The 12,279-nt window shown below is 38.7% G+C and overlaps 2 protein-coding genes across 6 annotated transcripts in view; both read right to left on the bottom strand.

Moving 5' to 3' along the window:
• Window positions 1-12,279, bottom strand: part of LOC140171448 (uncharacterized) — a 179,411-nt gene that overhangs the window by 119,072 nt on the left and 48,060 nt on the right. The gene's annotated exons all lie outside the window — the stretch shown is intronic.
• LOC140172178 (uncharacterized) lies at window positions 9,655-12,144 on the bottom strand. The gene has a single exon (XM_072195503.1). It carries the CDS (start codon window positions 11,892-11,894, stop codon window positions 10,893-10,895), a length of 1,002 nt encoding a protein of 333 aa, XP_072051604.1. The 5' UTR covers window positions 11,895-12,144; the 3' UTR covers window positions 9,655-10,892.

The raw sequence follows: 12,279 nt of genomic DNA, 5'->3' as shown, positions 1-12,279 counted from the left end.
AGAATTTTGTTCTGCTTCTTCTAGGGTCAATGCCCTTTGATTGATCTCTTTGAGTTCTGGGTCATTTTGTTGCTCCAGAATCAGCTTGTCATGACTTAATGGGTCTTTCATGGTTTCCCCAATTTGTTCATGCTCAGAGGCTGTGTCATCTTTAGGGGTATTTTTATCCCCAGGAGAAGGAAGTTTATCTTCTTTCTCATTCAACTTTGACACAAATGTGTCTTCCAAATTGTAGCCTAAGTCATCAATTTGGTTGTCCTCAATTGTTTCTAATGAGGCTCTCTTACTCATTGCCCGTGTCACTGCACATGCAGGAAATATCTCCTCTTCCTCACTATTATCATCCTGTAAACAGGGCTTATCTCAGACTATTGGGTCAGGAAAACCTTCCCCCTGCCAGATCATTTCCTAGCAACATGGACACTCCCTTGACTGGCAATTCATGTCTAACTCCTATGGTTACAGGACCAGAAACCAAGTCAGATGTCAAGTTAATTTTGTGGAGAGGTACACTAATTATTTCCATCCCAATACCCTGGATCAAAGCATTACCTGCTGAACTAACCTCATTAAAGGGCAAAGTTCCTTCCAGAATCATAGACCGTGCACAACACGTATCTCGCACAATCTTAATGGGCTTTGGACTACCATTATCACCAAGTGATACCACTCCCTCTAACACAAATGGTTCAAATTCTTCACACACCTTGTCTGTCTCACCTCCCTTTTGTGGGAATTCTTGTTTCTTGATTTGACTGACTTGTTTCTTTGACCCAAGTGACACTGCACATCCTACAGTATTACTAGCAGTTTGTTGCTGTTTTTGTGCGTCTTGTCTGCCTTTTAAGAAATAACACTGGGTCATCGTATGCCCTGGTCTCTTACAATGAGTACAAGTTACTTTGGCTTTAAATTCAGTCCCAAATTTTGCTCTGTTACCTGAACTCCCTGGGGTCCCTCTACCACCAGCACTATGCTGTGAATTAGACTGAGGTTTCACTTCTTGTGTACCACCCTGATTTGCTCTAGGTTGGTTATGGCTGAACCTGTTTGAATAACTTCTGTTATGACTAAATCTACTCCCATTCAATTTGTGAGTTAAACCATAGTCGTCCGCCATTGTCGCCGCTTCGTTTAGCGTCTTAATTTTGCTAGCACTTTCATCCAAATGGGTTTTAATGTCAACGTGGACACATTTCTTGAACTCTTCTATAAGAACTAATTGCTTAAGTTGGCCGAAATCATCTTTGACTTCTTTTGACCCAAGCCATCTGTCAAACATTTGTTCTTTTACTCTAGCAAATTCTACATGGGTTTGATCTGCTTGCTTTCTTGAATCTCTGAACTTTTGTCTGTATGCTTCAGGCACCAGTTCATAGGCCTTAAGGACTGCCTGTTTGACTTCTTCATAATCATTACACTTCTCTATTGGTAGAGCTGAGTAAGTTTCCCTGGCCTTCCCCACAAAACTACTTTGTAACAGTAGGGTCCAATGCTCTGGAGGCCACTTCAAATTTGTAGCTACCTTTTCAAAATGTTGAAAGTACTCGTCAACTTCTTTCTCTTTGAATTTAGGCACAAGCTTTACATACTTTGTAACATCAAACCCTGACTTTGACTTTGAGGAGAAACTTGATGAGTATTTGTCACCTAGTTTTGCTAACTTCTCTTGTTCAAACTCAATTTCTTTTTTCTTTCAAATGTGCTTCCATTTGAATCTTAGCTAGTTTTTCCTTTTCTTCCATATCCAATTTTTGTTTTTCAAGTTCCAATTTTGCTACCTTTTCCTTTTCTTCTGTTTCTAACTTTTGGTGCTCAAGCGCCATCTTTTCTTGGCGTGCTTTGTCTTCCATTGCTAGTTTTTGTTTTTCAATGTCTAGCCTTTCTTGTTTTTCTTTATTTTCATTCTCTAACTTGATCATTTCCAGCTTTTCTTTTTGGTCCATTTCTATTTCCATTTTCTTTTGGTCCATTTCCATTTTCTTCATTTCTAATTGAATTTCCAACTCTTTCAATTTAAATGCCGAGTCCCCACCAATTTCAGTTTCTACTGCAAGTTTCTCTTCCAAATAGGATTCATCAAAATGTCCTCCCGACCAAAACATCAATCAAGGCATTTTTGATTAATTGCTTTCTTGTAGCTTGCTTTACTTTCAAGTCATAATGTTTGGCAAATGCCAATAAATCAGGCTTCTTCAACTCATCAAACTTCTCCCAATTTATAGTTTCAAGAAACTCTTCTGCTTTGAACTCTGCCATACTGTACTTTCACTTTCAAGACTCAGTATATTAATGTCAACTTTTTTACAGTGTATTATCCCGGACGCGAGCCCCCAATTTTTGTTACGAGTCGTACTTGACTCAAGGCCAAAATCACCTTTTACCCGAACTCACACGAATGCACAACACCAATACACTGTTTATTTAAGCTAACAAAATCTAAGTCTTTAATTGAAAACAGAGTATGATTGGTACATATAAGAACACTATCGCATATACAATAAAATCACACAATGACAGTTTTACTCTATGACTACTTAACCAGCTGTCTTCTTGTTGGTGATCCTAGAGTTCTTGCAATGTTCTGGACGACTGATGTAATATATCCTTATTCGCTTGTCCCATGTAAGTCCAGTGTACACTTGCGCTTATAAATCCTTGCGTATAAAATCCTCATACGAAAATGATGATGCTTTCTCCAATCTCCTTTGCGCTGTTATCTCCACAAATATATCTCCTTGCGCTGCTTTCTCCTCAAATATATCTCCTTGCGCTGCTTTCTCCAAAAATGGTGTTTCTTTCACCAATCACTCTTTTTCCAGGGAACCGGTTTCTTTAACACAGCTCCACTGTTTCTTGACAGATGCGTGGCCTTCACAAACCCAGCAAACTCCAGCAATTTGACAGAAGAACTTTTAATCCTTTGATGAGGAAGAGCACTTTTGTGTGCTCGCTGTCTTCTTCGTTGCTGTATTAAAATTAGCTCAATTATTGGCTATATAAACTGGTTAAAATGTACTTCTTTTTTGAAGCACGAAGACCATCACACACATGTGGAGTTTTCAATCTCACATGACATTCTGTAAAGTCCCAACAAAAGCCTTCAGCTTTTTATATCAGTACTCATGCAAAAAAATCCCATCATCTATTAATAAACCATTACTTCAATCACATTTTCACAACATTGCTGCAATCTTGGGATTTCCCAAGATTAATTATACACATTCACATTACATCACTTCCTGGGGGGTTTTCCTGATGGTGCAATAATGAACTGGGGCTTTCCAAGTTCCAAACATAGATCTGACTTTGTTTACAATATAATTTGAGGGAAATTCCAAAATACAATGCGGTTTCCCATCTCATAAGATACTTTCAGCTTGTAAACAAAGTTAAATAATTAAATTAAATCAAATTACTCAGGGCACATCACAACGCCCACACCTCGAGTATAGCTGTTGCGTTTGGGACCCCGCTAATAAAGAACTCATACAGAAGGTGGAAGCTGTCCAACGCAAAGCAGCAAGATTCGCTTGCAGAGATTACGGCAGAACAAGCAGCGTCACAGAGATGATGAAATCACTACAATGGGATTCTCTCCAAATGCGTCGGCAGGCAACAAGGTTGACTATGCTTCACAAAGTCAACTCTGGCCAGGTTGCCATACCGGCGCAAACGTTTCTCACACCAGTCGTCCGCCCCACTCGTCATAACAACAGCCTAGCATATCTCAGACCAAGAGCAAAGAAGAACAATTCAAGAGTGGAATGTACTGCCTGAACATATAGTTAACATACCAATCACCTCAACATTCAAGACCGAAGTTACAGATCACCTAAGAAGAAAGCAACTACAACAAGCATAAGCAACCTACGCGCCCTCACATCCCTTCGCGCTTGACTTCATGTATGGAAGCGTTGCGAAGTATTCTTCAAAGTCAAAGTCAAAAGTATCCTTTCTTCGTTTTTTGACCAAAATCGTCTATTCGCTGTCGTAGTGCACGTTACAATATGCCCGTTGCCAGGTCAACTGGATCACGCTTTCTTTGTTACGAACCACTGATCGGAATGATCACAACACAAAGCCTATGGCATATCAAAATTCGAAACAGGTGTATGAGCCCAGGCTTGGAGCAGTAACCAATAGTTACTAACGTGCACTACGACAGCGAATATGGCATAGGATCCTGATGGACCTGAAGTGGCTCCTGGTTCTCTGAAAAACCTTTTGAACCAAGCCCTACTTTTTGTAAAAAAGTGGCTCCTGGTGGGGATCCTCTTAATATCACCCTTAGGCAGTTCATAACAAGGTTCACGCACAGGATCTAGGATTTGTCCAAAACCCGTTGCTTGAGTCAGGTGCCACTTTATTTGAATAGATTATACCCACAAAAAATTGAATTTTATTCAATTGGCCAATTTATCTGCAAGTCCATAAATTTGTCACTTTTTTGTGATTTTATTATGCTTTATATCTATAAACTTCCCTCTCGAGCTCAGGAAGTGGCGGCACCAGGATTTTTTTCTTCCAGATTAGGGTCATTTGGTGGAGGACAAGCAATCAATCTTTTATTATTATTATTATTTGCCTTAGCGCAGGGGTGCTTGTTAAAAGGGCATTTCGTGATCCACAGCATCATCCCCCCCCTTGAGAGGGTCTGTGAACTAAAATTGCGCCAAATTATAGGCTTTGGAGCTTTAAAAATTCATATTTTTCCAAATTTGAGCTCAAGCACTCAAATTATCAGAGTTTGAGGCTCAATGAACTGGAGCATGATGCAAATGAGGGTCTTGAAGAACTGCCGGAGAGCCTGAAAAAGGGACCCTTGACCGCCGCACATACCCGTACCATCTTTACATGTGAGCGCCCCCCTGGAAACCTCTGGTAACATATAATGTTTATGTACAAAAAAATTCTTGCAGATTAATTCGTTTAGCAAAGATATCGTGATATTTGAATTTCGTTCTGGTATACCAGAACGAAATTACAACACATTGTCTACGGAATAGTGTAATTCACATAGTAATCATGCATAACTCGCAAATGCAAAATGGGAATGAACTGAAATTTTGGTAATAAGCTTTTTTTGTGGATATCTACTGAAAATGTCATAAAAGAGGATGCTAGGATCATGAAATACTCCTTTAATTAAGTCGCTGATGATCAAGCACGACAAGTAATTATAGGCCTACACTCTCACACGAGTTGTGGTTTCTTACGCACGTGTCTTAACTGTCTTAAAGAGTTAACAACACATCTGAATTTATTCATAAAGTGTTACACAAGTTCAACATTTGATGGCAAAACATAATCCATAATAATTTTAATAGAAGTGTCCAACTCGCCAAGGGGCGTAGCAAGAGCATCAGGGGCCATGGACAAGGAGCAATACAGGCCCTTTTAACCAGAACGGGATTTACCTTTTGGGGGGGGGGGCTTGGTGGGCCATGCCAAAATTCTGAGGCCCCGAACTCACCTGCCGAGGAAGACATGTGCAATCAAGTCAGTGCCTATAAGGCCAAATAAAAAAGAAAGTATGTCTCGGACACATTTGGTAAAAAAGCTAAGTGCTATGCGTTTTTTTTTGTTTTTTTTTTAAGAATATGAGCTATGCGATATGCGATATTTTGATTTTTTTTTTACAGTCAAGGCACAATATTTGTTTGTTTTTTTCATTCAAATACAGAAACATAGTAATATACACGTACGTCGCACACCGTCATCATCCCTATATCTTCGTGTCAAAAATTGCCGTGATAGTACGATGAATCCTCACGTTTTTCAACAGCTACGCATGGTGATTTTTTTCGAGATAGGCCGAGCGACTCAGGCTAAGCATACAATTTGAGATTTTGAGAGCCTGCCGCACTGTTTCTATTCTATGTTTTTACGATTTTCGCATGATCAGTATATGGCTGGCCGTAACCGCCACAACGTGGAGCTGCTACGCGTAGCTTACTTTTCGCTTCGCGGAGCTAAATTGACCAATCATGTTAGATTTTTTCATTACGCGGAGCCAGTGGATGCATCCTCGTTCCAGCGAGAGAAAACTCTTGCCAAAATTAATGTTTACTATGGGAATTTTAAATGAATCGATTGTAAATAAACCACGACCAGTTGTACAGGATCAATACCATTGTTTGATTAGTGTATAGTCAATGTTACCTTGCATGCATGTGTGATGTGTGTGGCGTGTTTGTTTGTTTGTTTGTTTGTCTACTGTGTCAGGCCAGGATCACTGACACCCACGGTACTGATACTGTCATACTATCAAGGTAATCATATTGTTGAATGTTGTTGACTTTAAAATAATCATGATGCAGTCATGTCTACAGTAGAATTCACCACGACCTTTGAAGGACTTAAACCCCATTAAAAGCTATTAAACCAAGATAACACTCAATGAAAACAGCTCAACTATGTTACATCAGATCTTCTCTGGTTAAATACACACTGCACTTGTGTCTGTTTTACCTGTGCAATGAGCAATGAGCTGGTATCATAGTTTCAGTTGGGTGAACGATTATAAAGCGAACGCAAGGTAACAATACTGTGGGCTTTTGTTTACGAAATGAGACAATAGTCTGCTTATTGTTAACCAGCGTTCTTGAAAATGAGAAGCTTAATGACTTAACACGGTTTAGAAATAATTTCTTCATATTTTTTGGTGTTATCTGTCGTTTACATATCCTTCCTAAAACACAAAAGTACCAATATTTCCAAACACCTAAATTAGCTAAAAATTTAGGATATGCAAAACTATATTTTCTAGAATTTCAGAGAATACTTTAAATATTGGCCGGTTATTTTTTACACAGTGACGTCAACTAGGCAATGGCCTATACTTCTAACATACACTATTTGTAGAGGTCACGCGTCAATGGTGAGCGCACTGAGTATTGTGTATAGGAAAACGGACAGTAAACTACAGTATGTATGGCCTACTACTAGTATATAAAGTAAATCCGAACTGGTTTGTTGAAGGTCGAATTCGCAGGCCACACCGCGCAAGTTATACAAATTAGCTCCCGGCGATACACTGCAGATCGCAGAACTGTGTGCATGGTTTACCACCACTCTGCCTAGCTATATAGTTATGTACAATAATGTATGAGTTTCTTATGAGTGCATGTCCATCTTAATAATAAGTCGGTTCGTACTTTTCATAAACTACTTTTTGAATCACAACTTTCGTGACCGAGGATATCTTGCAACTACGTGACGCTCGTCTGGCAAATTCTTAAGGGGGGTCGATCTTTTGTGCGTAATTATAGAGGGCCAGGGGATTCACTCTATCATTAAAAAAATTATTTGAAGGAGTCAAAGAGCCCTAGGAATAAAAAATGTAGCGTAATTCACGCCAGATACAATTTCTTTATACGACAACAATTTTTGTAATCGATCAAAAAACGAACGTTTTATATCAATTTTAAATTTAGCCTGAATCAGTAAATATGGTACCTATCGCCCTTTTTTGAGTCAAGGCTATTTTTACCATTATGCAGCGAACCATTGTTGAAGCTATTTCACATACATGTACAAAACATTCTAGAGAAAAATGAGGACATATAGTGTTGAAATATCTTTTGTTGATTTCGAATGATAATGTCATGAAGTTGTAAATTTTAAGGTCAAATTCCTAAAACCAAAACAAAACATTGCGACGCAGATATAGTAATTCCCGACTTACGCAATTTCATCATCACATCAGTGTCTTTATTACTTGTTTGAAACCTTTCCCAAACGTTCGTGCTATTTATGCATAAAACGGCTAATCTATCTTTACAAAACGCGTCTTTTTTTAGTAAACAAAAGGCTAAAGATGGCATTATGAGATTTATCTATTATCATTACACTCCATCGCTTAACTGCCACGGTGGCGAGTGGTAAAGCGCTAGACGCCGTAATCGAAGGAAGTTTAGAATCGCTGGTTCGAGTCCCAACGAAGCCTGTGGAAATTTTTTTTTTCTTTAATATTCATGATCGCATTCCGAAATGGGTCACTTTTCGGTAAATCATGTATCGTATCCTTAATGAATAAATTCGCTTCACGTAATGAGTAAGTCGTACTTGATTGGTCAGTTTTACCTCCGAGTAATGAAAAACTCTAACATGATCATGATTGGTCAATTTGGCTCCACGGAGCAAAAAGTCAGCTACGCGTAGCAGCTCCACGTTGTGGCTGTTGCGGCCTACCATATCAGTATCCCATATGATATTTCTATTGCAAGAACATTTTATTATAAATCACATGTTTTATCTTAAATACACTAACTGGAAATTAAATACACTAATTAGTGAGGACCGGTATTTTGCTGTGGATATGTTTAACTGCAATTAGCGGGCAAAAAATTTGAAATCCTGGGTAAAAAATTGTGATCATATTCAACTCTTTGAGAAAATATTTATATAAAGGAATGCATGTAAAATCCAGCTGCAATACAATGTACATTATTGATACACTATCACTCTCTTTATCTACGTCAATAATAGAATATCGATTTCAATCGAATTAAATACATTGCTCAGTTTTGAGTTTGTAGTTGACTACTAAACGACCTAAGCGATCGATTGCTAGCCAATCAGATAGAACTCCTTTTCTTGCGTTCGGTGAAATACCACTCGCCCGTCGCAAACCAACGGAGTATTCAATTTATATTTATCGTATAGGAAGTCGACACTGTGCGTCGTATACACAATGAATGGTTTTATTTGTCTCTTTAACAATGATTGCGAAATGTGCACAAAAAACAACAACCAAACTGCAAAAAAAGACAAAATTTGATCGCTATATATACGATTCTGAGAAAATGAATATAGGGCCAAAAAAATTACGGCCAACGTGTAGCACTAAGCGCTAAATTGGATTTCACATAGCAATGCATGCGGGTGTCTGAGACATACATTTTTTTTCTTCTTGGCCTAAGTTTTGGTTTACGTATAATGCGGATTCATTAAAATACAGATGAGGACTAACATAATTTGTTCCGATGTTATTACATTTGCGAGCAAAGCACGCAAAAAATCAATTTCAGACTATTTTAGCCCCAAATCAACATGAATTTTGCTCTTTGAAATTTTACTATTTTGGCCAAAAAACATTCTGTTATTGGGGTTAAGCCTAAAAGAAAGATGAATATGGCAATTTTGGGGTCCCCAAATTTTGGGGGCCCTGAACCCTGGCCCAATGGTAAATCTGGCCCTGCTTTTAACATCTCCATTATCAGACCTAATTACTTGATTTTCACTTTAGTGCTTGGGTCCCCTGAACCCTCAGGCCCATGGACTTACTCCACCCTGTCCCCCCCCGCTTGCTATGCCCCTGTAAATGTAAAGTTGCACATGGTATATTTCCTTAATGCATTGCAATGGTTAAAAATCATGATGTAGGTCTCAATAAGGGGCTGTGCAATAATTATGAGCCCTGGCGGGAGGGTAAAATTGGGGGGGAAGAATTTTTGGCGGGCCGAGAGGGGGGCAAGCGATTTTTGGCAGGCCGAGAGGGGGGGTAAGCGACTTTTTGCGAGCCGTTTGAAATTTTAACCCCTCATTTCGGGGCTCATAATTATTGCACAGCCCCTAATATGTATATAGTTTGAAGCACAAGTTTGTTACATTTTGTCAAATTTCGATATTACAGTAATTTTTCTACATTTTACCTACAAATTGTGTATTTTATCATATCAAAATATGAAAAACTTAAGAAATCTGATGCAGTACACAGGGTCATTTCGGTCACCAAAGCATTATAAACAGGTTCGGATTGTAATAAGGTTCACAAGGTAAATTTTTCAGTCGAAACATTTCTGACAATACTCACACTGAAAGGGTTTTTCTTTGGTGTGAATTCTAATTAGCGCATAAGGACACTTCTTTGGGTAAAACATTTCTGACAGTAATCACACTGATATGGTTATTTATTGCTGTGGTTAGTGCTGATATGGTTTTTTATTGCTGTGAGTAGTACTTTTATGGTATGTGAGACCAGATCTTTGAACACAGGATTTCTGACAAAATTCACACTGAAAGAGTTAGCCTCCTTGATGTGAGTCCTGATATGGTTCACATTTCTGGCAGTACTCAGACTGAAAGAGAATTCGATCCTTTTCAGTAAGAGTTCTAATGTGGGAGGTGAGAGAATGATTTTCGGCAAAACATTTCTGACTACTCGCACTGATATAGTTTCTCTTTGGTGTGAGTTCTAATTTTGTCCAAAGGACACGTTTTTGGGTAAATAATTTTGACAGTACTCACACTGAAAGTGTTTCACTTTGGTGTGAGTTCTCATGTAACTTTACAACTCAGTTTTCTGTATACAACATTTCTGGCAATACTCGCACTGATAAGGTTACTCCTTGGTGCGAGTTTGCCAATTGCTGTTTTAGAGCAAAATAGTTCTGATAGTATTCACATTGAAAGGGTTTCTCTTTGGTGCGAGTTCTCATATGGCTTTGCAAATGACTATTCTGTACACATTTCTGACAGTACTCACTCATATAGGGTTTCTCGGTGTGAATTCTAAAATGGTCCACAAGGTACACATTTCACCTTTGGCCCATGACTCACCTCTGAACTCAAAAACCGCCTACTTGAGATTAATCTATACTTGTTTCGTGTTCCAAAATCGTTCACCAATTCATTTCACCTTTGGCCCATGACTCACCTCTGAACTTAAAAACCACCTACTTGAGATTAATCTATACTTGTTTGGCTCCAAAATGGAAGGACATGGACAGCACACATATGCATAGCATTTCAATAGCCTCCTTGACCAATTCATGGCAGGGAGTACAAAATCATATCTGATGATATTCACCCAGGTGCTACTTCTTTGGTGCAAGTTCTGATGTAGCATGTGATACCATTTTTGGAAGCAAACATTTTCAACAATACTAACTTTGATAGTGCGTATGTTTCTCCTTGGTGTGGATTCTGATATGGCGCACAAGGTGATATTTTCGGGCAAAACATTTCTGACAGTACTCACACTGAAAGGGTTTCTCTTTTGTGTGAGTTCTGATATGGTTTGCAAGAATATGCTTTAGAGCAAAACTTTTCTGACAGAACTCACACTGAAAGGGTTTCTCTTTGGTGTGAGTTACGTTATGGTTGACAAGATGCTGTTTTAGGGCAAAACATTTCCCACAATTCTCGCACTGAAAGGGTTTCTCTTTGGTGTGCATTCTCATATGTGTTTGCAAATGAATATTCTGTGTAAAACATTTCTGACAGTACTCACACTGAAAGGGTTTCGCTTTGGTGTGCATTCTCATGTGTGTTTGCAAATGATTATTCTGTATAAAACATTTCTGACAGTACTCACACTGAAAAGGTTTCTCTTTGGTGTGCACTCTGATATGGTACACAAGGTAATGTTTACGGGTAAAACATTTCTGACAGTGCTCACATTGAAAGGCTTTCTCCTCAGTGTGAGTTCTGATATGGTTTGCAAGCTGCTGCTTTAGAGCAAAACATTTCTTACAGTACTCACACTGAAAGGGTTTCTCTTTGGTGTGAGTTGCGTTATGGTAGACAAGATTCTGTTTTAGGGCAAAACATTTCCCACAGTACTCGCACTGAAAGGGTTTCGCTTTGGTGTGCATTCTCATATGTGTTTGCAAATGAATATTCTGTGTAAAACATTTCTGACAGTACTCACACTTATAGGGTTTCTCTTTGGTATGAGTTCTGATATGGTATGCAAGAGAGTGTTTTAGGGCAAAACATTTCTGACAGTACTCACACTGAAACGGTTTCTCTTTGGTGTGAATTCTCACGTGTCTTTGCAAATTACCATTCTGTGCAAAACATTTTTGACAGTACTGCACTGAAAGGGTTTGTCTTTGGTGTGAGTTCTGATATGGTTTGCAAGGTTCTGTTTTCGGGTAAAACATTTCTGACAGTACTCACATTGAAAGGGTTTCTCTTTGTGAGTTCCGATATGTTTCACAAGGTGATGTTTATAGGTAAAACATTTTTGACAGTACTCACACTGAAAGGGTTTCTCTTTAGTGTGAATTCTGATATGGCCCACAAGGATATTTTTCTGGGAAAAACATTTCTGACAGTAATCACACTGATAGGGTTTCTCACTGACGTTCAACTTTTTACACCGGTAGTACCATAGCTTCCTGTGGCTATGCAAACATCTTAGCAGCTCCCCATTTTTTAATAAGCTTTTTGGACAAAACACACTTTTGCATCTATGAGCCCACACATACTTGAGCATATGTCTATTAAGATGGGTTTTCCATTTGTCCAAAGAATAATGCTTGATGC

The sequence above is a fragment of the Amphiura filiformis genome, chromosome 15 (assembly GCF_039555335.1).
Source record: "Amphiura filiformis chromosome 15, Afil_fr2py, whole genome shotgun sequence".
NCBI lineage: Eukaryota > Metazoa > Echinodermata > Ophiuroidea > Amphilepidida > Amphiuridae > Amphiura > Amphiura filiformis.
This window is presented reverse-complemented; position numbering and strand designations above follow the sequence as displayed.

Excerpts from the sequence above, each read along its gene's own strand:
- LOC140172178 (XM_072195503.1), bottom strand. The coding sequence starts at position 11,894 with ATGTTTTACCCGAAAACAGAACCTTGCAAACCATATCAGAACTCACAC.